The sequence below is a fragment of the Poeciliopsis prolifica genome, unplaced genomic scaffold (genome assembly GCF_027474105.1).
Source record: "Poeciliopsis prolifica strain line A6 unplaced genomic scaffold, Auburn_PproV2 SCAFFOLD005, whole genome shotgun sequence".
Taxonomy (NCBI): Eukaryota; Metazoa; Chordata; class Actinopteri; order Cyprinodontiformes; family Poeciliidae; genus Poeciliopsis; species Poeciliopsis prolifica.
This window is the reverse complement of record NW_026562380.1, coordinates 3,859,238-3,885,884: the sequence shown is the minus strand read 5'-3', so window position 1 is coordinate 3,885,884 and position 26,647 is coordinate 3,859,238. Positions and strand designations below refer to the sequence as shown.

At 39.8% G+C, this 26,647-nt stretch overlaps 2 protein-coding genes and 1 non-coding gene across 7 annotated transcripts in view; all 3 read right to left on the bottom strand.

The window, feature by feature from the left end:
- Nucleotides 1-7,867: 7,867 nt before the first annotated feature.
- Nucleotides 7,868-10,545, bottom strand: tomm20a (translocase of outer mitochondrial membrane 20). The gene is made up of 5 exons (XM_055029132.1): nucleotides 10,367-10,545; nucleotides 10,016-10,062; nucleotides 9,854-9,935; nucleotides 8,597-8,739; nucleotides 7,868-8,358 (listed from the first exon to the last, which is right to left on the bottom strand). Exons 1-5 carry the CDS (start codon nucleotides 10,488-10,490, stop codon nucleotides 8,314-8,316), a joined length of 441 nt encoding a protein of 146 aa, XP_054885107.1. The 5' UTR covers nucleotides 10,491-10,545; the 3' UTR covers nucleotides 7,868-8,313.
- On the bottom strand, nucleotides 8,432-8,563 carry LOC129360200 (small nucleolar RNA SNORA14). The gene has a single exon (XR_008605987.1). It is a non-coding gene; the product is annotated as a small nucleolar RNA SNORA14 (small nucleolar RNA).
- Nucleotides 10,546-12,067: 1,522 nt separating the features above from the next.
- The window catches only part of arid4b (AT-rich interaction domain 4B), a 48,685-nt gene continuing 34,105 nt past the window's right edge, over nucleotides 12,068-26,647 (bottom strand). For 4 of the 5 annotated variants that reach the window (XM_055029402.1, XM_055029406.1, XM_055029405.1 and 1 more), the window contains 10 exons: nucleotides 26,345-26,543; nucleotides 26,050-26,252; nucleotides 22,038-22,220; nucleotides 21,007-21,091; nucleotides 20,739-20,934; nucleotides 18,446-19,645; nucleotides 17,252-17,362; nucleotides 16,575-16,799; nucleotides 15,873-16,019; nucleotides 12,068-15,783 (listed from right to left, as the gene is read on the bottom strand). In XM_055029402.1, the coding sequence (XP_054885377.1) occupies nucleotides 15,635-15,783; nucleotides 15,873-16,019; nucleotides 16,575-16,799; nucleotides 17,252-17,362; nucleotides 18,446-19,645; nucleotides 20,739-20,934; nucleotides 21,007-21,091; nucleotides 22,038-22,220; nucleotides 26,050-26,252; nucleotides 26,345-26,543 (2,698 nt within the window). In that variant the 3' untranslated portion in view covers nucleotides 12,068-15,634. The remainder of the gene's footprint in view (nucleotides 15,784-15,872; nucleotides 16,020-16,574; nucleotides 16,800-17,251; nucleotides 17,363-18,445; nucleotides 19,646-20,738; nucleotides 20,935-21,006; nucleotides 21,092-22,037; nucleotides 22,221-26,049; nucleotides 26,253-26,344; nucleotides 26,544-26,647) is intronic. The other variant, XM_055029407.1, reaches the window with a different exon arrangement.

The following is a 26,647-nucleotide window of genomic DNA, read 5'->3' as shown; positions in this document are numbered from 1 at the left end:
CTTTTCTTGTGAACATTTGATTTTATGGTGTGACTTTTTTATTGCTTTCCCAAAAATATATGACATTATTGGAGTATTTTATGTGTGTATTCATTGGAAAGAGCATCCAAATAGGGATGAATGGTTTACATGCAGACAGTAAGTTCTGCTGTGAATTTGGACTTGGAAGTTTGGGTCAAATTAGGTCAGTAAATCAGAGTGACGTACAAATGTGGTTCAAAGAATGTTGATTCTTGTAAAAACAAGGACTGTGAAGTGAACCGTTGCCACCGTAACACACAAGTCAACTGGAAGAACATCTACACACAAATAGACTTGTCTGTGCAACTTTCGCAAATGATGTGTAAAAACAAACATTGTTGGTGCATGCAGTGCGAGCAAGAGTTCAGCTAACAGCTGTTAGCTGAAACAGGCTACTGTGGATAGCACTGCAAAAGAAATAGCATTAAAAAACATGGAGAATTTTTCTAAGTTTAAGCAAAGCTTAAGGCTGAACAACACCAAGATAGTAAACGTTTCTGCAAAGCTAACTTGTCTCACTAACAGTAGCCAGTTTTCCATGAAGGTGTAATGGAAAAAAATTCATATAAAAGATAAATATTTAATGTGTTTGCATCCATTAGATTTGTTCTGTGCAACCTTTGCTGTATAGGTAAGGTTGTTGTGTAAACTAGTTTAAACAGAATAGAAGCAAAAATATTTACTAGCTAAAAAGCATACAATAAATTAATAACAAAATATATATATTTGGGGACCTATTAAAATGCATTATTCAGATATTCCCTTTCAAGAAAATGAGTTTTTCATTCCGCTTTAATAAATATGATACATATTCATTTTGTCACACAATGCACACCTTTTCATCTAGCTAAATTATTATCAGAACAATATTTTTTAGTTTTTAATGTTTAAGTCTTGAAATAATGTTGTATTTTTATGTTTTTGCAGAATGGACTATGCCAGTGGAGTTAATTGATCTTTGGTTGGAAGAAGGCAGGGGTCACCCATGGCGCCATTCATGCAAAAAAAGCAACCCTGTTTGCAGTCCAGATATTTACCCACTGACCTCAGCACGTTATGCAACACTCAGTCACTTTGCCCGCTTTTAGAGCTAATATTGAACGGGCAAAGAGCTTGTCCTGCCTTTGGAGGAGTCAATACTGTTTCCATTGAACACTTCACTGTGCAAATTCTGGATTGAAAGAAACTATTTTCCAAAATGATGGTGAAAACCAGCTCAATGTGAAGCTTTTAATGCTGGTACATTATTATTACAGGTGACCTGTTATGCTTTCTTGAACAGGTTAGTTCAAACTGGATATACAAAACAACTTCACCACATTTTCTTGCACAAAATGATTCTTACATAATGAGATTTTACTCTGCTCAGTTCTGCCTATTTTGAGCTCCTTTCAGAATCAGCTGTTCTGTCACTTTCAAATGAAATACGCTGCTGCTGGCCACTCCTCCAATTCAATGTTTACATTTGCACATGAAAATGGCTGCAAACATATGCTTTACAACTGTGCATCTTTGAAAGGCAGAAGTAGAGCCTCTTATACCACAAATAAGAATGCAGAAAGTGGTTTCTGAATGATAAGTCAAAAAAAAAAACAACAAAAAAAAAAACATTTTCTTTCCAGTAGTGATTGTAAATACAGCAGTAAAACCAGCTGACCAAATATACTGGAGCTTTGCCAGGGTTTCTAGATAACAAAACACGCTTTGCTGCTTATTTGTGACACATTCAAAGGTTTTTGAAAGGGCTCATTTTCCAGATACTAAAAACAAAACATTAACTTTTACCAAAAAATAAAAGGAAACGGCGGAGTGTTCTGTTTAGCGCTTAGGTTTTTAGAAGCAGTCGAGACCCAAATGGAAGAACAAAGACATTACACGTCTCCTTTAAGGAATGCGTTAGTAGGAGCAGCTTGCAACAGCCAACCATATCGGTCTTGCTGAAACGGAGCGAGCAGAGCGGAAGCAGAGGATTGCCACATTCTTGTGGAGGCCCCACATTCCCCTGAGCATCAAAACAGCATTATAACTCGTGCAGTTCCTCCTCCTCCACCAGCACCAACAACACCCCCACCCCTCGACGCCTCCTGCCCCCAGCTTCCTGTGCAACAGCATGGCCGCTCAGCCCCTCCCTTCCCGCGCTCTCATCTCGGTCAAGCTCCATCTCCCTCTGCCCCGCCGCTCCAAATACATTATTTACACCCCCACCCCTCCCTTCAGCGCAGCTCCACAGAATCAGGGCAGAGGGAAATAACACCACTGTATGACACTCCCCCCCCCCCCCCACCCCAACACACACACGTTGCACGCTAAAGCTGACACCGCTCCACCCCCACCTGCTCGCTCTTTTCTCACTCTGCAGGATGAAAATACAGAGCCGGGCTGAGCTGCGACAACGGGAAACTCTGTGAGGCCCCGTCCCTCCCCACTAATCCCTTCTGACGTGCCTCCCGAGGGCAGGGATTTGCTACAAGTCAATGCAGGAGACCTACAGTATGCAAAACAAGCCTGTCTGACTCTCTCATGATGTTCAAAGCCTCTGCACTGCTGGTGAGACAGGAAGGCAGATCAGAGACAGAGAGGGGGGAAATAACTGCACACAGTCTGCTCATGTTAACCCCTTCCTCACCCTCCGTTTCGGTGCAGCGAGCCACTTCCCTCCAGTGTTGCCAGATTGGGCTGGTTTCCGCCCATTTGGGCTTTTTTTAAAATCCTAGTTCGACGATTGTTACAATTTTCGGTTGCTTTTTGTGGGATTATAGAAGTTAGTGTCTAGATAAATCCGGTACGACAGTGTTGCACGTTCATTAGTACACATTGTCCCATTTAAATAAAATCAAATCAATTCAATAAGCAACATTTGGCATGTCTTTAGAAAGTGGAAAAATTTTTTCTGAATATTTGTCAATGTGGGGCAGAACTACGTCATCATTAACGATTAGTCATTAGTGTCACTCTAGTGTTGTAAAACCGAAATCCCAGGACAACTTTGTGATTTTAAAAGGACACGGCGCCACAAAAACACTCAACTCTTGTGTCCCAAGTCCTTTCTAGTAACCTGGTTGTATCCTTGGTGTCAAACATTTGTGCTGCATTTTGTTGTTGTTGTTGGTGTCAAAATAATTTTAAAGATATGTCAATGTTTCCCAAGGTCACAAAAGGTCAACTGGTCAGTCGACTTTTACAAAATCAAACAAAGTGTGTAATCAACTGTGCTAGGTTTGTGCAGCAAAAATAATTTTTCTATGTGTCGTTGTAATTTCTAAGATTAAAGAGTAATTGTTTCCAGAGGTTCACCAGAGATGAATTCCCAGAATATTAATAAAATCAAACAAAATTGATATAAACAATTTGTTTCACATTTGTAGAACTGAATTATTCATAGCACAGTTAATTGACAACTAATTTGACTTTGTAGATGTGGACTGGCTGTTTGACCTTCAATGACCTCTGGAAATTGATATAGAGAAAAATCGTAGCAAAAAACACAAAGGTTTGCTGCACAAACGCTTGACATTAATTTTGTACAAGTTGAAGAAGGTGAGGAGGCTAACTCTATGCAGGTCCTGGTCAGAAGTTAGTAAAGGACAAACAAAACTATGAAGTGTCTAAATGTAGTCAATAACCTATAGGACATATAAGAATAAATATACAGACGTCTACGTCTGGTGCTATTACCGTCAGTGTTTCATTAGCGGTTATTTTGGAGTTGGGCGGGTTCCACATTGTGTTTGGGCTGGAAACTCTCAGTCAGATCTGGCAACCCCGTCTAGTTTCACCTCTTGCCTACATCGTGCATGCACATAATGCTGACGACACATGACACGATCTCTCTGTCGCTGCAGCCTTGCTCACTTCGACCCTTCTCGTTTCTCTTCAGCTGTTACGCGAGGCACGATATCAAAGCAAAAAGCACCAAAACCGCAGAGCGTAAACAGGAATTCACAGGTCACGTGATGCGTTTGCTTCTCTTCTGTCGGTGCTATCAAGCAATTAGGCGATGAGAAGATGCCTGTCTGGAGGCCTCGTGGGTGGGCGGATGACGGGGGACGTTATTAGAGAGAAGAAGTCACATTATGGTTTGGGTTTTTGTCCAAGCTCTCCGGCTCACACTGGAAAAGAATGTAAACAAGTGAGTTCAGAGGGGAAAGCCAGCTTGGAGAGCGGAGGAAGGGCAGGAGAAGAGGCAGAATTACAGTGGAGGAGATTGGAGGGGGGGATGTAGCAACAGAGGAATGGAAAAAACAGATGACAGAAAGACATTACCCCACAGAGGAAGAGAAATCCACCAGGATTTGTAGCCTGCTTTAGGTTCACGTGATTGGCTAAACTGTTGACTCCACCCTCCCCATCACCACGCTTCTTTTTTTTTTCACCCAACCTCAGACCCTTTGAGATGGAAAATGGGTCATCTGTGTGAAAGTTAATACTCTCAGCACGTACAGCGCCGCTTTATTTTTAGGACGTGCCTTGGAAATTTTTGCTTCCTATTTTCCGTCCCCTCAGTGGTGAATGGCAGTGAAAAACTCGCGGTTAAATAAAGCGTGTTGCTGCCGTGAGGGGCTTCGAGGGAGTTTCTGCCCTCACCATGTCCAGGCTGCAGACACCAGCAGCGCGACCACGACGTGCGCCGCGGGACGCCGAGACAGGGGGAAATATCACAGCCAGGTCTGGGCGATATGACCTGACATAGGCTGGTATTTGGGAGCACAACGACGTGCGAATAGTTGAAACCTCATTCAAAAACATTAGCTGTGCTTCTAGCAACTATAAGAATGGACGTGCAGGAAGTCGTAGGAGTTCGGTGGCGCTCGTCTTTTAACAACAACGCAGTTACGAAGTTTTCTGCTTATTTGTGATGGAAACGCAGCAACTTATGACTTTCCGTTTTAATAACTACAGCATAAATTATTTCGCACAGCGGAAACCATCTTGGCAAAAACAGAAGCTAACGTCCACAGTTGTACTAATTTCCGGTCTTAAAGCTTACAGCCAATCAGCATCAAGGACAACGAATGGCGCTGCTTGATTGGCTGCTGTGCAAACCCCAACCAATAGCGTTTCAACTAATGCATGTACATCACAAGTTGTATTTTCTTTTGACTATTCTAAATGTTCTCTACAAGGAAATTTTCAAACAAGCGAATTATCCAAAAATAATTTTCAGACATGTTCCACAATCATTGAGTCAGTGAACCTGCAAAGAGAGCTAATAAAAGCTGGTTCTTTAGTAGTGCTACATGCTGGCTAGCCTACTGCATTATGCCTTTTGTTTTTGAACACCACTATCATAATAACCGTGATAGGTGGCACTGCTTTAGTGTCCAGTTTAACTTTTAAGTTTGGAGATCGGTTGATTAAGTAATTATAAAAAGTGATCCAGCATATAAAATCATACTTTTACTGCAAATAAAACAATCTTTGCCACATCGTCCTTCGTTACTTCCAGTATAAAACTACTTCGAGGCAACACTCTGAGGATGTCAAATGTGGAGCAGTGCAGCAGAGCCTATGTGAAGCTGCCATAGAAACTGCACACAACCGAGTTATTTCTGGCTGCCTTGAACTCCCAAACACAGCTGCTCCTACATAACCAGACATCTCCACCACTTCGTTCAGATGACACTCGCTGCACAGAAGCTGCAATCAAGCGCCTGACATTTAAACTCACACTATGAAACAGCACCATGCAAAAAGGTCATGAGCTGTTGTGGATAATTTGTTGACAAGATCTCAAATTATTACAGTAATTACGACGTTCTCAAGTCTGAATTCCCTCTGTCTGCTTCTGTAAGCCCTCCACCCGTTTTAGGGTGTAGTGTATTTAAAAAAACGGGCTATTTCCGGTTGATTTAGTAAACTAACAGGTTGAAGTCTGTCGCCATGTGAAAGTTGGAGGAATAAAAATGTGTATCAACTGGTGAAAACAGTTTCTGCTGCAGGCAAAGCCATTGTTGTTGCTGTCAACTGGAGCTGCTGCACGCCCAGATTGACCCCAGGCTGGAGCAACAGCGCCCCCTACCGCCCGACAAGAGGCCGTGGGTTCATTTTAATGCCCGCGACAAAGCGCTGACTCATTATCACTATGCAAACAATACAGTAAAATCAAGAGTATTTTCCGCACGGATGTAACCACAAACACCTGTGACTTAAATTGTCTTTTTGCACGAAAGATCCCGCTGTGCAACACAAAAACAGAACATTTTGCTTTGTCATCATAATAAACAACAATGTCTGCTTTTTTGTGAAGATTTTTATTGCTTTTTCTTTTTTCATCTGAGTTTGCAAACCCCCAGAGAAGCCAGCAGTGGTCTGGTATCCTTCAGTGACCCTTCAGCCAGTCTGCAGGGGAGGAACCACAGAGCCAGCGGCTGGCTGTTTATTTATGGGAGAAGCAGAGCTGTGGTAAACTGGGAGGGTAGCAAAGCCAGCAGCAGACCAAAGTTTCAGATTTACCTTCTGCATCTTTCTCCAAAATGAAAGATTAACTCGTTTTTCCCCGCACAGAGACTCGAAGCCAAAAAGGCTTCTCCAGCTCCACCAAATGACTCTAACAGCAGCTCATGAGTTCATGGAAAATGGATGGAACAGTGACCACCATTTAGTCTTCACTTGACATTTCTGAGCCGTCGTTCCACTTTTCATTCCTCATTGTAGAAAAACTATTTTTTTCTCCCTCCTCCATCTTTGCTCTCGTTTCCTGGCAACCTCGTGGCCCAGTTTCCTCTGGCCAGCGCTCTCGGAATAACAGCTGCAGACTGGGATAAAAATAATTACGCCTCTATTTGTCTTCCAAACCGGACCAGACCCACTCCCTTCTCCTAAACTTGGTTGCTCCACTTTTGCTCTCATGCACACACAATGCAGCCATTCATACCGAAGACACGCTGCGGGTCAGGGGACCCACAGGAGCTGAGGTTTCCGCATGCTGGCCGGACACAGAAATAGAAAACTCATGACAGCAGTCGTACATTATTCTGGTGGTGCCTGGATGTTATGAATGGCAACAAAAAGGAACCACTGGGCTTGATTTATGCTCCCCTGTGTGCATGTTCTCATGCCACATTTGGTATTTTATCATTTTGAGAATCGAAAAATAGTTTAGTCTTGTGCAAAACACAGCAGGGCTTTCCTGTGCACGACTGCTGCCATCTGCTGGTTCAAAGTGGATTTAACAACTCCATCAATGGTTATTCACTTGATGGATCCTTTCAAATCACTTTTCAGCTTTAATGTGACGTAGTTCCTGTGTAGTCCTGCTGGAAAACAACCAAATATGTCCCAACATAAACCTAGTTAAAGTCTACATCGCAAAAGCACAAAAATCTTATACATCTTAGCAAGTGTTTTCATCTGCAAATATTCTGGCACAAAATTAATTTTTAGCAATTTATAGTTTAAGTAAATAATTTCTTTATACTGATTTTAAAAAATATACTAGTTCTACTGGCAGATAATTTCCAGAACTAATATTTTAACTAGAAACAAGCTACAATATACTGCTGAAAAGTTTTTTGTAATTTAGTCTTAATTCAAATGGACTAAACTATTTGCACCAAAATAAAAAAAAACCTATACATTCCTGGTTCTTAGTTCTTTTTTGGAAATTTACTGCAATTATTCAATCAAAACTAGCATTTGTTATGTCTATAATTTAAAATATTAATTAGTTCTTTGTTACTTTTTGCCAAAATTATGAAGAGAAAACTGAATGTCTGACGTTCTAGTCGAGGTTGTAGTTCCACCATCTGGTTATTGCAGTTTTTTGTTTATACAGACCAGCGTCTGTTTTCAGGGGGACTATCACCAGGTAGGGTGGAAACAAGTAGAAAGCCACCGCAGTCAGAAACGTGTTTTAATGTTTATTATGGAGTTTTACACAAATAGATGACAGACTAGAATATAAAAATAACATTAAACCAACAACGCATTGTCACAGAAATTAACACATTTCTTTTTTTTTTCTTCTCCCCGTAGACAAATGTAATGTCATACTGATAGCAACATGACAAATTGTCTACTTTAATTCAATATATTACTACTGCCATGATGCTTCAACCAAAACAAAAAACACAGAGGAAAAATAACAAACAAAACGACTATAAAACAATGTTTGATGATAGTGAGGAGAGATGAACTTCAGAGTTCCTTTTAACTCCAGAATATTGTAAAGTATGTCGTATTTGGGCTGATAAGTCACAACAGTCTTCAATATTCAACAACGCTGCGAGAATCACTGTTAAACCCTTTATTAGGAGAAATAAAAGCAGTTTTGTCTCCAACTCGTCTGCACATTCATTCGACGTCATCCTCCGTTAAAGCCTGGGAGCTGATGATTCGCTGAAAAATGAAACAAAAAATTAACACCTTATTAAGCTGTTCAATTATAAACGATGTGTTATTTTCAATCTATTTCTGTCTTAGAGGTGAAATAGCAAAGAGCTACAGTGACTGCTCTCAGCTTTGGATGGTTCTAAGATTGATCTTGCACCCTTTCTTGTCCCAGAAGCTACAGAAGCGACTGAGGGGTTTTCTAAGGATGCTGCAGCACCGTTTCTGACAGGAAGAAGAGTCTCACCTGGCTGATTGAGGGCAGTTTGGTGAGCAACATCTGAAAGACGGGAGGAGGCAGCGTCTGCTGGAGGACCTGCAGCAGCTGCTGTGGCTGACCGCACACTGCGATCGCATTGGTCAGGTGGTCGACACCTTTCTCAAACTCACCTGGGTCGAAGTGAAGAGGAGGAAAATTATAAGATGGGTTATTATATTAGGCATCAAAAACAAAAATTACATTTAGAAACAATAACATTTTAAAAACAAAAAAGAATAAGAACTTTTGGACAACCTGCTCCTTTCAGATTTCAAATTTGCTCTCAACTCAAACTTGTGACAGCCATTTTTTTAAATGAATCATCCCAAAGAATTGTAAATACAAGTGGATAATATAGACAAATATTTTCTACTTGTATTCTACTGAATCCTACCAATGTTTAGGATAGGATCCATATTTCCTAAACTGTTGTTGTTTTGCTTCCATACATGGAAAACATCAAGGTCAGTGGAAGTCCGTGCAACAGGACAAACTAATGGTCACTTACACTACAATGTCCTGCCAAATATTGGATTCAAGACTTCCTTTACAACTCTGAAACTGAACACACTGACACTGTGATGACAGTATCTGCATTTCCATTACAAATCTGCTCAAAACTGTTGATAAGCCACTAATGTAAAAAAAATTAAAAAATTTATTGTAATTGCAGTGTTTTTATTAAACTAGAAATGCTCGTTAAAAATGTTTGTTCACGTGATTAGTCATTAAAACTCATGATACTCCTGCTTCCTTCAACTACTTCCTGTCTTTTTATTAATCTTTTCTGTCAGTAGTAACATTGAGTTATTGATCACATAACTTGTGTGATGTAAAAAATAGTGTTTCCATTGCAGTTTTGCAAAATATACCCATTTCAATACAGTCAAAAATACCTTAGTGGAATGACTCCCATTTTTTGAAAATAGCATATTACAAAAATACTTTAAGCATTAAATGTATTTTTGTAATTCCAATTAGTGCAAGTATATGGTCAATGGAAATGCAGTTTATGTTGCCTGGTTGGTGGATGGTGCATACCTGGAAATGTATTGAACCAAGTTGTTTAGCACTTCATGAAAATACCAAATTTAAGTGATAATTTTGTCTTACAAGTTTTAGAATTTGGTTGGACATTTTGTGTTTCACGAGATTTAGATAAATTAGATTTGATTAGATGTAGAATCTATCAACTGAAGTAGAACTGCAATTTTAATAAAAGCGCCATGTGAAATGAAGGGTTACCTTGTGAAAGCAGCTCTTCTCCCAGCTGGATTTCTTCCAAAAAGAACTTCTGAACAGCTTCTGCGTCCTTCAGGTCAGGCAACTTCACAGCAAACAGTTCAAGATCACCCGTTTTACATTTAAGACATAACTGATTTAATGACAGTGTCACAAACGGCTCACCTTTGCCATTCCGGTCTTCTCGCTTGATACTTTTTGTTTTCTTCTACCTGTGAAAAAGAACGGAAAAGTCTTTTGACAGAATAGAGTTAAATATACTTGAAAACACGTGGTTACAGGATTAGAAAGACTAAAGCTAAATCAGGGTTAATTACGAAACTATCTCACACGTGAAGCTAATATGTATAATAACGTCCTCATCTCGTAAATAGCTAGAATATGGTAAATATCTACCACAGTGGAGAGTCTGTGTAGAATTTTTAGTGCGGTGTCCTTGCGGGCTGCAGCTAGCTATATGATGCTAACGATGCTAGCACAACTTCATGGTCGGTAAAAAAAATAAAAAAAACTTACGTTCACGGAGCTTTTCTTTAAACAACGGGTCGCTCCGTCTCTTCCTGTCAAAGTAAATACAGTACGCGACGAACAGGGCCCCACACATTCCGGCCACCATTGCACTCGTCCTGCCGCTCATCATGTTTAAAAAACGATCATGGACAAGCACGACTAGCAACTAGCACTCTGCGGGGGAAAGGAAATACGTATCACATGACGTCGGACGTAACGTCCGCAGGACAAGGTCATTTCCGCTCGTCTCCTGCAAACATTTTTAAAATTTGTATTTATGTATTTGGAATTATTTATATTTTAAATTTAAATATATATAATATGTAATTTTATTTATAACAACGAACAATGAAACAAGCAAAACAAAAATAGCGTGTATGTACAGCAAGATGCAATTCGCTAGGGGTAGTATGAATAATAATAAAAAGGGAATGTTATGTGTAATATATAACATACAGTATCAGAGTAAATATTATTATTTTACTATTTAGGTATATGTATACAGGCAGGTAGATAGACGGATCATGAACCACACAGTGACCTAGCAATAGCGCCACCTGTTGGAAGTTTCTCTGTAGCGCTAATTCTGAGCTGGTCGATATACTCAAAAAGATGTACAATTGTGAAAGTGTCGACTGAGAAGGATGTACAATAAAATACAACAAATAAAGACACATAATACTTTTCAAATTGTTATGTATAAAGTGTTCTAGGACTTTTGTTCCACTTCAAAATCAAGCAATACTTTGCACTGTATCACATGAAAACCAAGTAAAATACAGGGAAGTTTAGGATTTTAATGTGACAGATTTGCAGGCTAAATGTTAATTTAAAGAAAGTAAATGGGTAAATGAGAATAACAATAGTAACATTTAAAAATGTAAGTTAAAATTGAATTAATCCATGCCTTTTTACACCTGCTTCAATGAAGCAATACCCGGACATACCATCTCTTCTAAATAGCACTTTGTCTTTTGTATCTAATGAAAATGATAAATATGTTAGTTTCCAGTAAAAAAGAAAGGTCTGTTGTGAAATCCAAATTAAAAATATCAAGTCTGTTTGTGTGATGTTTTTGACATGTCAAACTTATTTCTTTTATCTCTGTTTATCAGCTTCAAATCTGACCGGTAATCTGACAGTGTATAATTAAAGTTTACATTTATTAATCTATTCACTTAAGAGTCGTTACTTCACAAACCTGCAGATTTATTATGTGGCGCATTTCCTGACAGGAGAGCATGTCAAATACGAACCACTTAGCAATCAAAAGCTATTTTTCTTAAGCTCATTACTCTTTAGCTGAAAGGCAAAATTAGTTCTGGTGTAAAATCTAATCAACATGAAACAATCCAGCTTGTGTGTTTTGTTGCATGTTAATCCTTAGTTTCTTTTAAGTGGGCACTTCTCTTGAATAAACAATGATGCAATGAGGCTGGAAGGAAAAATGCAACTATTTAAAGGATGGATTAGCAACAAAAAGCTTTGCTAAAGTAATAACATAAGTGTGTACAACTTATGCATATCCAGTTAAGCTAAGTTCACACTTATAGACCAAGTAAGTCAACATAATTTACTGAATAATTTAAAAAAAAATTATAAAAATTGGGAGAATTGTCATCTTCAGGTTCATGTTTTATATTTCTGACACTTGAAATGCAAAATACTTATACATATTTATAAATAACTGATGCAAAAGACAGATACTTCACAAACTATGGCATTTATTTCAAACAGAGGCTTCTGCTTTGCTTACATTTTTACAATAAATTACACAATGACCATCATCAGATGAGCCTAATAAATACTACAGAGCTTTTTTACTTTTACTTTTTTATTCAGACAAGCTCCTTTACTGTGTCTTAATCTACGATGCTTCAGGCCGAGTTTTGTTGGAAAACAGTTCAGCCGCATCCAACACCATAATTCTTCTCTAACAAGCAAAATCAAACAAAGACTAAAGAAAATACAAACTACAGAGAAGATGAAATAAAAAATAAAATAAAATAAAATAGAGAAAAAATACAAAAGGACAATCAGGATTTGGACTGAACGGAACATAAAGGAAAGAAAAAAAATTAAATTCATGGAGAATAAACATGCTCTAACCCTCAGTATTTACACTCTGACTACAGTTAAAACCGTAAAACTGTCTGTACAGAAAAGTACATGTTATTAACAGTGCAAGATATTAAATAGCTCGACTCAAAACACTTCTCAATATACAAATGTATAACAAAAGCATACAATTACATACAAGTGCTGGACAAAAATGTAACTTCGGGATATCATACAGTGGGGGGATTTATACAAAGGAAAACACCAGAGGGATGTCGTTAGAAATGTTCACACAAATGTCACTTTGTGATATAAATGCACATTTACAATACCTCTACCTTTATTCTGCTCAGAGTACAGGGAACGGTTTCGGTAGGGACGATGACGAGAACAGGCCTGCATACTGTTACTGTTCAGAAGCAAAATCAGAAAACTCATACTGTGGCAAAAAAATACTAAAACTAAACAACAAATGTAAAACGTCATGTTTGAAATACTGCAAATGTTGGACTCTTGTTTCTAATGTTTTAGGCAGTACTTAAATGCAATGTGAATCTCAATCGATCAGAATATCATTGAAAAGTTTGTTTATGACAGTAAGGCAGTTAAGAACTCATTTGGTTTTCTTAGAGTGAAACTTTTCAAACATTTATCTTTGCTCAATATAATGATTACAGATAATAAAAATATTCAATTTCTCAAAAGATTTGAACATTCCCACAAGACTCCCAAAAAAAAGATTTTTAATACAGAAATGTTACTGAATGAATCTGCATGTTCACAGAGTTCTGCATCTAAATAAATTGACGCAAAGTTGAGTAGAAGGAAAAACTGTGATAGAAAGAGATGCACAAGCATCAGGGAAAGAAGCCTACTGAGAATTTATGAGGGAAGTGAAGTGTTGGAAGTAAATTCCCAAACTGTGGATTGCTGCTATGCTCAAGCATATTAATAGAAAGTGGAGTGGAAGGAAAAACTGAGAGAGAAGACACACTTTAAAGTTACTCAAGATGATTTGGAATGCTGTGTCATATAACTACTAACCCGATTATATTGTCAAAAGTAACAACACCTGGTTATTTAATTATCATCTAAGCAACAGATTTACCTGACCTAACCCTCAAAGAATCTAATCATTGTTGTCAAGAGGGAGACAATTAAAGACAGGACGAAAGTCACCATTACACCTCAGCAGTGGGTCAGGTTGAACATAGTAATTCCTCAAAGCCTCAAAAAGAAAAATCTTTAATCACAGGACTTCAGTTATCCCCTTTTTTCAACATTTTCCTTCCACAAAACTTTCCAATGATGTTTGCAGAAAAAACCCTTCTTCAACAGCTTCTTCAGCAATTAACTTTTGTTAGTCACAACCTAACATTTCTGCACTAAAAATACATTTTTATTGGTCTTATATAATTTTAGTGTTTCATTAGCTGCAAGCCAGAATCACCTAAAGTATAAAAACATATTACTGCGCAAAATGAATCTATACAGTGAAATCAATCAAACTTTTGATGATATTCTAATGTATTGGGATGCAGCTGTAGTTAGTTTGATGCAGTTACAGAATCTCATCTTCAGCTAAGATGGATGGGCAGGAGAGTTAATAAACTGAGAGAAAATGAAAACGAATTAAAGCAGACGGGCTTCAAATAAAATAGATGAAGTGATCATTCACCAATTTCATCACTCCACAGTAATACCCAAAATGGATGAGTATTCAGTAGTAGATTCTCAAACACATTGAAAGCATCCATCATTTTCCGTCAGATGTAGCCCTTCGCTGGCCGCTCACTCACAAGCCGATCATCAGTGTGTTGTTTTTGTTTTTTTGGAGTTTTTTTTTTAGAAAACGGACCGTCATTCTCAAAAAGAGCAAAAGGCACTACTGCATTTTTCCATCTGCATCCGGTGGAGTTAGATGAGCTGGGCGGAAGCCTCCTCCCTCCTCCTGTACGTGAGAACGGAGTGCTTCAGATGAAGAGCGTGGACAGAGAAATGTGGCAGAATGACATTTTGTTTGCCCTTAATGCCAGAGAGGCGGCGATCCTCAGAACGGAGGGGAAATGATCCGATACCAACGTCGAACAAGTGGAAATCATTATTGCTTGTAAAAAAATAGCTTGATGAAAGAAATGGGGCTGGACGATTATATCGATTGTATTGATCAATGGAATTTTTTGGAAAATCTGGATTTTTTCTTTGCCAATGCGCTCCTTCAGTTTCAATAGTTCAGAGTGATGTCAGCAATCCCAGGGCGGCCATTTTGTTTGACAAGCATGTTTTACCGCTTCTGTTTACTTGGACTTTGAATTTATTTCAACCCTACAGCAAAGATTTTTTTAAAAAATTATGAGAATAAAGTCATACTATTAGAAGAATAAATTATTAATTTTATTAACATTCCTTATTTTAAGCATAAAATGAGGAATCTTTTATCTTTAGAAGATAAAAGGACACGTTAATGTGTACTGTCATTTTACAGATAAAATGAGGAACACTAAGCATTTTGCTTAATTTCTTATTTTAAGAAATAAGAAATTATTATAAACAGCAAGACTTTAAAATGTGCAAACATTTGTGCATTTTGAAGAAAGAACTACACAATATGAGGTGGTCACATTATATCCTGATAACTTGAGATTTTTTCTGAATAAAAATATTTTTCTAGTCATTTTAACATTTTTTGGGTAAAATTGTGTCTTTGTTCTTCAAAAATTATGATTATATTCTCATAATTATACAAAACTTATGTTAGGTTGGCCCTACTGCATCTCAGAAGGAAATAAAAGCCACTTTTTGAAAATATTTTCTGTAATTTCTTATTTTAGAGCAAAAACAAGTCGATTAAAATTGGAAATTGGATCTGGTATGAAAAAAATTGGACATTTTATTTTTAAGCCATATCGCCCAGCCCTAAAAAGAAGCAAAACGCTTAAGTGAAATCTAGATAATCTTTTTGACAAATTTCACCCCCTTCAACCTCCATCTCCTTAAATACAATCTTTATAAAAGTGCACTTAAGTGCGGATAGCTTGCAGAGGAAACAGTTGTCAGTAGAAAATAGTGCTTGTTTCTCATCTGGTTCTTTGTGCCCCAGCAGCTGCGGAGAACCGGTCAGGTCCGTCTCACCAACCTGCTGAAAAGGAAAGGGGGCGGCGACCTCGGGGTGCTGGTTAAGTGCTTTGTGCGGTGGCTCCTCGTGGCTTCGTCCTGTCACCTGCACTCCACTGATACCCCGGAGTTCTGAGACGAGGACGACGAACGTGGTACCGGAGGGTCGGCGAGCGTCAGCATGACTGCAGCTGTTAGCGAGCTGGAGGATGGCGAAGAAGAGGTGGAGGAGGAGGAAGCGGCTACTGCACCTTCAGGTTCGAAAAAAAGAAAAAAAAAAAGTTCATAAAGTGTTTTTTTCTGTATTTTGACCCCGCATAGATTCAGAGGACTGACTTACTTTCTCTTTCTTTCTTCTTCATGCGTTTTCGTCTCCTGTCGATCGAGGCCACCTCCGACTTCAGGGAGAGGTAGTGGTTCCGGATGTCTTGCAGTTTCTCCTGAAGAAACGAAATCCTCTCCAGACTGCTCATCTTTTCCAAATCAGCTAAGTGGAAACAAAACAAATGAGTTTAGTAACACAAAGTACAGTGCCTTGATAATTACTGACACTGCATGAACCCTGTCACGTTTTCATGTCTATCCTCCAGTGCCGACGTTCTGCAACTTTTCATGCATTCCTGCTCCAACAAACCAGAACCAAACGGCTGAATTTTCTCCTTGGAACATCAGCAAATTTAGTAAATGCCTGCTAGTTAACCATTCGTTTAATTTGAGTGTAGTAAAGTAGGAATGTATGCAAAAGTTGCAGGTTAGTCAAACTTATTTAAAGACGACTAAGATATTCCACTAGAAACTAGATCATATTAGTGTCACTGTTGTGGAAATTAAATGTAATTATTCCATGGAAGAAAAAAAGAAAAATAATGAAAAAAAAAAAACAGAAAAATAATCACGAAAAAAAAAACACACACCGAAAAATAATAAAAAATGTCATCAGTTTTTAAAGCTTTTTCTTTACAAACTTTTGTCAAAGTTTTTAAGAGGCTCCAGAAGGTACACAGAATGAAAAACTTTAAGAAGTCGGAAAACTTTCACTAACACATCTGGAAACTCCATTTGTAGATGCGCGGCGATCTTCCATGGCTGTCTCTGGGCTGGGAGTGATCGGGATCTCCCGGCTTGTGGTACTTATGGCTGGAGGGCGGGGATCGGCCCTGATACTTGGGCGACGCGGAGGCCTTCACGTCCGATGAAGTGTTCTTACAGGCGGCCGATTTGGCCGAGCCTTCGACAACAGACTGGTCCTCGCTGTCACTGCTGTTAGCTGAGGGGTTGGAAGACAAGAAGAGATGAAAGAAAATAAATAGTTGATTAATACAAATAGATGGGAAGAAAGTCAACTGGAAAGACAAGAAGGAACTGGATAAATGATTGAATGAATGTGTTATGAAGGATAGCTGCACAGATTAAACGGATGAATGACGGAGAAAGAATTGGAGAATCATTGATGGATGAAAAGACTGAAGAACAGACTGCTGGATGGAAGGATGGATGATATAGACACTATCTGGATGGTTGGAATAAATGGATGTTTGAAGGATAAACAACTGGACTAATCTTAGTGATCTACAGACTTTGCCAACCTGTTGAGATTATAAAAAGGGGGCATATTTTCATAAATGCATAAACCTATCATTTCATAGCTTTATTTTTCCAAACTTCTTCAGATTTAATGTCTGAGTTTAAATCTAAACTCAGACGGTTCTGATCTCCTACCTCTCCTCCTGTTCCTTTTGGGAGGCACACCAAGGCTTTTACGATTAGGCTTGTGTTTCTTTGAGACTCCACTTGTCTGTGATTCCTTCTGTCTCTTCTGACTCACAGATGCTACAAACAGATTTAGAAAAGAGATTTTAGCATCATAGCAGTTCACTTAAAATAAGAGGAGGATTTAGGACAGGGGTCTCAAACTCCAGTCATCAGGGTGTTGGTGTCCCTGCAGCTTTCAGATGTCTCTCCGCTTACACACATCTGGGTCCAAAATTAGCTCATTAGCAGAGCTTGACTGCATGTTAACATGGCAGTTTAGCCATTTATGCTGCCTTCCAGTTGAAATTCCCCCTTCAGTGTAAAAAAAATTAAACTGGAACGCTCTCCAATGCTGGATTTCCCACTGGGAAAGACGGAGCAACTTCGACTGCCCTGAGTTAAGGCAGACTTTGGGTTTCAATATGGCCGCTCCTCGCTTCAAGATAAGCAAGCTGTGGTGGAAACATGTTTATTTACAAGACATAAATAAGAGTAAATTAAAGTAGTGTTTGTTTACTGAAAGTAAAGCTTAAAATGATGTTTTGTTAGGGCCATTGCAAACGATGTTTATACTTTAATCAAACTTCAGTTTGTTTGCATAGAAAGTTTGGCTTGTTTGGATAGGTGGGAATGCACTCTGACCAAAAAAAATGAAAAAGCCTATGTCTCGGTTCAACTGAAGTGAACTCTGGTGAGATTTGAATATATATTCGATGAAAGCAGATTGGAGACCCCTCCAAAAGAAGGAAATGGACTACAGAGCAGAGCATTCGGGGTAAAAACAACCTAAACACACATGTGAGTCTATCACAAGCAGGAGAAATGGCTTGTGGTCTTTTACCAAAGGCAAAAATCTGATGGCACTGCAATTTTATTTAACATTTTGTAAAGAAGGAAGTTGCGTTCAAGTCTTCTTAGAGATTTTTGTGTCGTTTTCTACAGTAGTTCTTGGTGCAACACCACCACAGGGGGTAAGGGACAACAGGTTTTAAAGGGTTTGGTTTCTTTGACACACTGTACTGTGAAAGCAAAACACTGCAGCTGACAATATAACAAATATTGCAATTTTGGTCCCCAATTTCTACAGGACAAACTAGAAGTTGTAGGACTCTGTCCCTGGAGTCCTGGAGTTTGAGACCACAGGTTTAGCAGCGTTTGTACCTTTGGTCTTCTGCTCTCTGTTCTGCTGGCTGCTGCTGCTCAGCTCTAGGCTGCTGCTGCTGTTGCAGGACAGACTGACATCGTAAACCTTGGAGGGGGAACCTGCACCGTCGTCCTGCGGGAGCTCCTGCAGCTCTCCGCCCAGACTTTCCACCTCCACCGTGCTGCTGTCCGTCTCGCTGCGCCCCCCCGCTCCTTCCTCCTGAGTCTGATCTGGGGGCAGATCGTGGGAAACCGGCTCTGAGGGTAAGGGGGGAGGTAGAGATGGTGGTGGAGAAGGCGGCGGAGCTTGACTGGTCTCCTCCACCGTGCTACCTCCACCAGAGGGCGATTCAGGCGTTGTAGGAGGGGTGTTGAGCATGGAGTTGCTCCCGCTGCTGGGAAACTCCTGCAGCTTGTCGTTCTCCAGCTGCTCCTCGGAGCCTTCGTCCTCAGGTCCCGCTTCCTGGTCCGCCCCGGATTCATCCAAACACGACGGGACGGGGGGTGGAGGAGAGTTGGCTGCCTCTGTGTCCGAGTCAGAGAATAACTCCTTCAGCGTCTTCTTAGGCCACTGAGCCTGAATGCTGGACCACACGTCCTTTTGTCCTTTGGGACGGATGGCCGGGGCCTTTTCCTCAGCGTTCCCAGATACCTTAGCCCTCTTCTCGGGAATCTCCCAGAAGCCGGCTTGCCTCCCGGCTTTGCTCTTCTCCTTCATGCCGTTGTACTTCTTGGAAGGGGAACCTTTGGTTTTGGCGCGGCTTCGTTCGTTCTCCTCAGCCGGGACGTCGGCCAGCGCTAAGCTCTCGTCCTCTGAGCTGCTGCTGGACAGAGCCCCCCGGTCCTCCAGCTTGCGAGGCGAGCCGCTAGGCAACCAGTCGGCACTCCTGGTGTTCCTGGTCTTTACCTTGGATAGACCCTTTGTGTTCCTCTCTGCAGCACCATCAGATTTTCTCTTCCTGGTGCTTGCCTCTCTCTCCGTCTCTGGCTGGCCTCTGCGCTTCCCAACGTCCGGGCTTTCTGCACCAGCAGCGTCCAGGCTCTTTCCGGAGACGGAAGACGCTTTGGAGCCTTCTGAGGGGACACCGCCCTCCCAGCGCTCGGACGCTTGTGGCGGCTCTGTCGGACCTCGCCTGGCGCTGCTGCTGGGATGATCCTCTTCGTCGTGCTCCTGCTCCTCATCCTCGCAGTCGCTCTCATCTGTGGACATCTCGGAAGCTGCAAAACATGAAGTTCTGTTATCTTCAGGAATAAGTCGGAAGACGAGACGTTCAGTTGCTGGATATAATCTATATTAGTCAATTATTGTTGGTGTTTTTGTTACTGATGCTGGTGACATTTAAAGAAATAATGATTATTCACCCACTGTAATTAAAATGAAATATAAATTGTATTGATTGGCTAACAATTAAATATGGTGTCAGTTGTTATATGTATGGATTATACATTTAATGAATGCAAGATTATGTAACTGGATAAGAATGGGAATATTGATGCATTTGTACTTCTACCCTTGAATTTATAAAAGTTTTGACATTAAGTTTTGTGATTCAAGTATTTTTTTTGCACATATTCAAAAAATAAAAATAGTAATGGTCAGAAAGCTAAATCCGGTCAACATCAGTTCAGACATGAATGCAAATTATTTTGTGCAATCATTTATTTTACCAGCGTGGAAATAAATGTACAACTACAGACAAATTCAATGACTTGAAAAAACAAAAATGGGATGAACAAGCTTGAATTGGGAACTTATTTCACCCAACACACGGTCTGATCACTACAATAAATGTTTCTTGGTAAGTGCCGATGGTGCATTTTTATTTTTTCCAAAACCAATCCAGATAAGAAAATCAAAGAACTAAATTCCAGACGGCACAGAAATTATGTTTTTTTGGTAAGAAAATTGTCTGAATATCCAGGCAGAATTATGTTAGAACTGATGTGGATGAAAATTATGTGGATTTTCTTCAACTTGCTAAGAAAAATCTGGCTAGTCCCTGCAGGGGTCATTAAGCACATCGAGGACAGTTCGAACAGGACATTAGAAACATGCATTTAAAGTTCTTTCCAAGGGATGTTCATAGAGTTCAATTAACCAAACATTCATATTTTTGGGACTGTGGGACAAAGCCTGAATACCTGGACATATGCATGCAGATAGGCCCCATGCTAGGATTCAAACTCAGAATATTTTTGCTGGAAAGCAACAGTATCCTGAATTGCTAGAAGCCCAAAATCATCAGGACATTCCTGCCGATGGTCAGCGCATATAAACTTCTAAGCAGAGCTGCATTTCAAGTGTTGCTACCTTGCAATCCATTGAGGATCGATGTGATTTCTATCGACTTGACTGGAGGTTGCTGAGTCCCTTTGTCCTCGCTCTCGTTCATTTTAGAAAAGACGTCATGACTCAGGCCGCATTTGGAGCGTTGGACACGGTTCGGGCCGAGGACCTCCTGGTCACCGAGCCGCTCCAGTCGGTCGCGCTCCCTCTCAGCTTTGTTCTGTCGGGATTCAAAACATCAGAACCCGGTGCTTGCCAAAAATGTGCCCATCCTCCGCACAGTCAGTCGTACCTTTATTTTTTTGCGGTGCTTTATTTTCGGGACGTTCTTATTTGCCGGGCGCACAATCTTGTCCGCTTTGATCCATTCGTCATATCTAAAAAAAAATAAAAATCAGTACTAGAGACAGGACAGCTTTAACATTCAGGTCATCAACAAAGAGCCAAACATACACGCTGACAGCAGCCACCACACAGACACCCGCCCAACCAACCGACATGTTGCTGTGACACAATAAAGCTTCAACAGCAAACGGAGAAAATCCAAAGGAATTATGTAGAAAAAGACAAACCTTTACGATGAAGAAAGAAACACACCAGCCACCACACAAATTATGTTTCCACAGGTACCAAGGGGAGCTATAGGGGTGGGTGTGGGGGTCGTGTGAGTGGAAAATGAACGTTTTACGACATCACACACAACAGAGACGATGCAGAGAACATCCCACTGTCTTAAAGAGTGCTGGAGGACCACATAACAACACTGTGACGATGAAATGCTGATTGCACCAGTTGACTTCTGGGTCATGGTTAGCCCTAACGCTCCTGCATTGACCCTAACCCGCTGGGGAGGGGGGAGAGGGTTGAGAGGTAGAGGTGAGTGTAGCAGCACTTTGCTTGGCCATTCAAAAGATCCAGAGTAGCTCATGGGAATTAAAAGATCATTTACAACCAAAACCACTGATCGGATCAATTCTAGAACTCTGATTGGCTAGAAAATCATCATCCTGTTTGTAGTTTTAGTTTTTTTTTTCTTTTGTAGAAAGACAGACTTCTGGGGGATAGAAAGACAGATGATTGAATCAAAACTGAGCCAGGAGTCAACCCAAAACGCTCAGTTCTGTTTCTGCCACTAGATGGCGCACTATTCTCCAGAATCAGAGCACTGTCAAGAGGAATGAAGGATAAATCTGTTGCTCCTGCAGGGATACCCATGTAGCGGTGATCCCCTGACCTGAGTTACAAGTTCATAAATAAAATTTGTTGAGTTATTATTATTTTTTAGGGTGTACAGAGGTGATTTATCCCCAGGTCCTGTCTTACCTGACGTTCCAGCCACAGTAGTGCACCAGGTAGAGCACCTCTCCCCCCTCCACGTCTGCCTCTTTCACAGTGGCCTCGTACGTCTTCAGAGTGCGGCCTCGCCCATACCTCACCTGCACCTTCATCCCCGGGGGGTAACACTCAAACTCCTCCCCTTCCTCCCCCTCCTGACTGCTGTCATCCCTGCAAGAAAAACAGTTCAGCACTTCCTGGCCCTAGGCTGCCCCCATTGACCACCACAACCATAGACACAGGAGAGCTAGATGCCACATTGGCTTCCATGCCCCAGAGAAACAATGCGCCAGTGAATCCGCCATATTGTGAGTGGCAAATTCTCCTTGGAAAACAAAACGAGTACGCTTTGAAAGGAGATTTTCTAAAGGTATAGTAAATAAATGAAATATTTTATACACAAAATAGCTTAACTAAATTATTAAACTGTTTTTTTAATTTTATTAGTTGATGCTAAGCACTGATCTTTTTTGTTAGATGTCACTACTACTAATTTTAATATTAATAATAAAAATTTTAATAATAATAATGATATTGTCATTTTTGTTAAAATTATTAAGTCTTGCAATGACAAATTAAAAATAAATTTAATTATTATTATTATTAATAATAATAATAATTATTATTAAAAAGAATACTAATAATGATCTTAATGTTTGTATTATTACACAATTGTAATTGTATAAATTAATCAATTTAATAAAAAAAAATTAAGTGGTTTAATTTGCTAATATTATTCATACTGTTATGATAATAATAAGTGTATAACTATTTTACTATAACTCGTAATATCAATGGAAATTTAATTGTGATTATTACAGCAGTAGTAATAATAACAGCGGCTATTATTGTTATTAGTAATAAAGTATTGACTGGTATAAGATAAATAAAATTAAGTGGTTTAATTTACTAATAATATTAGTGTTTTCATAGTATTTTGACCATAACAGTAATAAGCTTATAACTATTTTATTACATATAGTAATAATAATACAATTATTATAATAAATATACTAGTAGTAACAATAACACTGGTTACGATTATGATTATTATTACTATTATTATAGACTATTAATAATAAAGTACTTACTGATATTTGAAAAATAAAATGAAAGTGGTTTAAATTCATTCATTAATGTAACTAGTGATCTTAATTCTACTATTATGCTAAGAAAAATAAAAACATTTAATTGCAAAACTATGGCTGAATATGCAAAAAAAGTTTTTTTCCATTACATTACCACTCTTGGTGATGTTTAGTATTTCAGCCGTGTAAATAACACAGTTCATGTTTGATACTGTGACGACGCTTCACAGTATCAAACATGAACGGAGTTTGACTTAAATCCATTCAGCAGAAATGTCCAGGGCAGTCTTTGCGTCTCAATAAAAATGCCACTCACAGGATGCCCTAGACTTTGGCGTGTGATCTGGGAGGTAACGCAACATCTATTCTTCTATGTCTATGACAACAAAGACCCACCCTCACATCCATCCACCCAACCTACTGACTGCTGCAAAGAAGCCTGATTAATATGCTCCACCCTGGCCTGCCTTGTCCCATTACAACACATGGCCTTTATCTTTATAGAAACATTAGCTTCCTGTTCTTGTCCTGCTTTAACTCCAGTCCAGTATAACCTGAGGCAAGCTGCAGGATAAACAACTACATCATTAATAGTAACCCAGGACACAGTACAGTATGTGTTTCAGCAAGTAAAACATTCTTGTGTGGCAAAACTCAATGAGAAAGGGCATAAAAACACTACTTTGAACTAACCCTACACCCAAACATGAAGCACTTGAAATTCTCATTCACACACAAGCACACAATGTGAGGAATAAAGCAGCCACAAGAAGGAGCTAGTGGGAAACAAAGCTGGAGGCTAGTCTGGCAGTGCAGTCAGAGTTTTAGATGCAAAGGGACACAAGAGCAAGTTAGGTCAGCAAAACGCAGCTCTGCAGGGTAGCTCAGCAGCAACATAAGCAGGTCTGTAGCACTGATGGAGGCACTGAGATTCACAACAATGTTCTCTGGTTCCACCAACATGACGTCTTTTAACACTCTGAGAGGAAACAAGCTGGGATAAACTCAGCGAAAACATCAGATTTTGCATATTTACTCACAGCCGTTTGGTTTCTGTTGGCACAGAAACAAATGATCAAAGGAAACAGCAGCTATTTTAAGTCCTTTACTTTGAACACTGATAAATAAATACATGAAAACATTTTTATTACTCACTGCACATTAAAAATAAAAATCCATGAGGAATGCAAAAAAAAGCAGTTCTCTTCAAATACAAAAACAAAACAAGTCAGTATGACTAGAATCTCCACATTGTATATTTCCTGCAATCCCTTTAAATTAAATCGTTTTAAGTTCTTATAAAATATATGTACATGTATTGGAATTACGATTCAGCATACCAGGAAGTGATTTATAACCACAAAATGCACGAGATGCTGTTGTGTTGCTGTTTATCCGTTTCTACAGAAACCAGGTTGTGGCATTCACAATGAATGCAAATATTTAATAACAAAACAAGCCTAAAAAAAAATAATCTGGCATGTATGACATGCACTTGAATTCTGCCTGTTTTAATCAGATGCCCCTAAATAAAACCAGTTAACTGTGGATAATGGGTATATTAATGGTTATAAGAATCATTCATGTTAAAATGCCAGTAAAAATTGTTGTCACAACCTGACAGCTTGTGAAAGAGTTCGAATGTTGAGAATACTACAATTATCAGTCTCCCCAGGAGGGGTTGACATTTTTTATTGTATTGTTAGTCATTTACTGTGATAAATTTCATCTTGTCACAATAAATTACAATGAATGATGTTTAAAAACCACCCAAAACTGTCTATATCGTCGAGATTAATTTGACTCAATGACAGCATCAATAAATATTTATACATTTGAAAATATGATTAAATGCAGTTACTATGTGCAGAATAGAGATACAAATCACCTTGGTGTCCTAACAAGGTGCATTACAAACGAGAATCTTTTTCAAGAGTAGCCACAGATATAAATCATTCTTATCATCACTTTTATCAGAACTGTACCGCACAATATCTTACGATAAAACCTTTAATTCACATCGTCCACCTACTCTCTAATTACTTATATCCACCCCAAAATAACAGCACAGTTTAACCTCCTTGTAAAACAATTCCTGCTGGTCACACCCAATGGAAATCTGCTACTGGATTCAAATGTAGCCCTCACACTCTCCAGACTAGATGGCGCACACATCAAAGAGATGAGATGCAATCAGAAGAGATCAGATCAGCCTCTGGCTTGTCCACAGACTCAATCTGACAAACTGCAAGTTACCGAACAGTCCGCGTTCTCGACAAAACGCAACAAACGGAGCGTTGAACCAAAGCCAGCACATCTGTCTATGTACCAAGGTCCTCGTGTAGCTATAGGTTACTGCATCTGAAGCGCTGAGAGGGTTGATGTCTCAGTGACAACATTCATACACATGGAACATTTAACAAGAGCTGAGGAACGGAAGCCAAGAGAGAGAAGGGAGGGGAGGAGAGGCAGTGAGACAGAGAGATCTGGAGGTGTGCACAGTCATGTTGTGTGCACTGAGTGGATGAGGCTTTGCCACGGTTAAGCAGTCTAACACAGAGACACACAGAGAGCACAGCGTGAAAGGCCAGGTGGAAGGTAGCAGTCAGGCGCTCTACCAGGCCTCTGCCAGCTGATCCTGACCAAGCCACCAAAATAATAATAGCACAGAGGGCGAGAGCTTAGTTAGAAGAGGGAGAGGAGAGCTCTTTGGTTAGACAGGCAGAGAAGGATTGTGGGTATTACTGTCGTTAAGGTCACGAGGATCACTGCTCCTTATTTGCTAATAGTCTTTATAGCTTTGACAAAGCAAAAAGGAAGGCCTGGCAACAAACTATAAACATTCTTTGGGTGAGGTTGTCTTTGGACTACAAGGACAGTTGTTTTAAAGCTGTGTGGATGAGAGAACTTACCCGGAGTTATCTTTGCTCTCCTGTTCGTCATCCTGCTCCGTTTTTATGTTATCACCTCCGAGGCGGGATGTGGACGACCCCTCGTCCGCGTCCGCCTTCAAAGCGCCTCCTTCTTCGTCTGCGTCATCATCATCAGCGTCCTTTCCCTCCGTTTTGGATGGTTCCGACTCTGATTTGATTTGGGTGAAGTCTGTTTTTTCTTCCTACGTGTGAGGGAAGGAGTGTTTTATTTAAAACCCAACCTGGCATCAAAGTGAAAATACATTTTACTCAAAGTGTCCCGACGAAAAGGTACCTTGCAGAGAACAGATGGTGGAGTGCAAAGTTCTCCGTCCATCTGGGTTTTCTGCTCTTCTGAGATGGAGGCAGTGGGGGCCGCTCTTCCTGCTTCCTCCTCAGACTTCGCCTCTCTCTTGGGACCCTGTTTCAAAGGAAGGTCCATCTTGAACGTGATGGCAGTGGAGGTGCAGTACTCCTCGAATCCATACAGATACCTGCAAAATAAAACATACCTCATAAATTCATCAGAAAAGAGAGCAAGAAAGAATTAAATAAAGAGAACAAGAAAAAGAGACAGAAAGAAAGAGAAAGTGAGAAA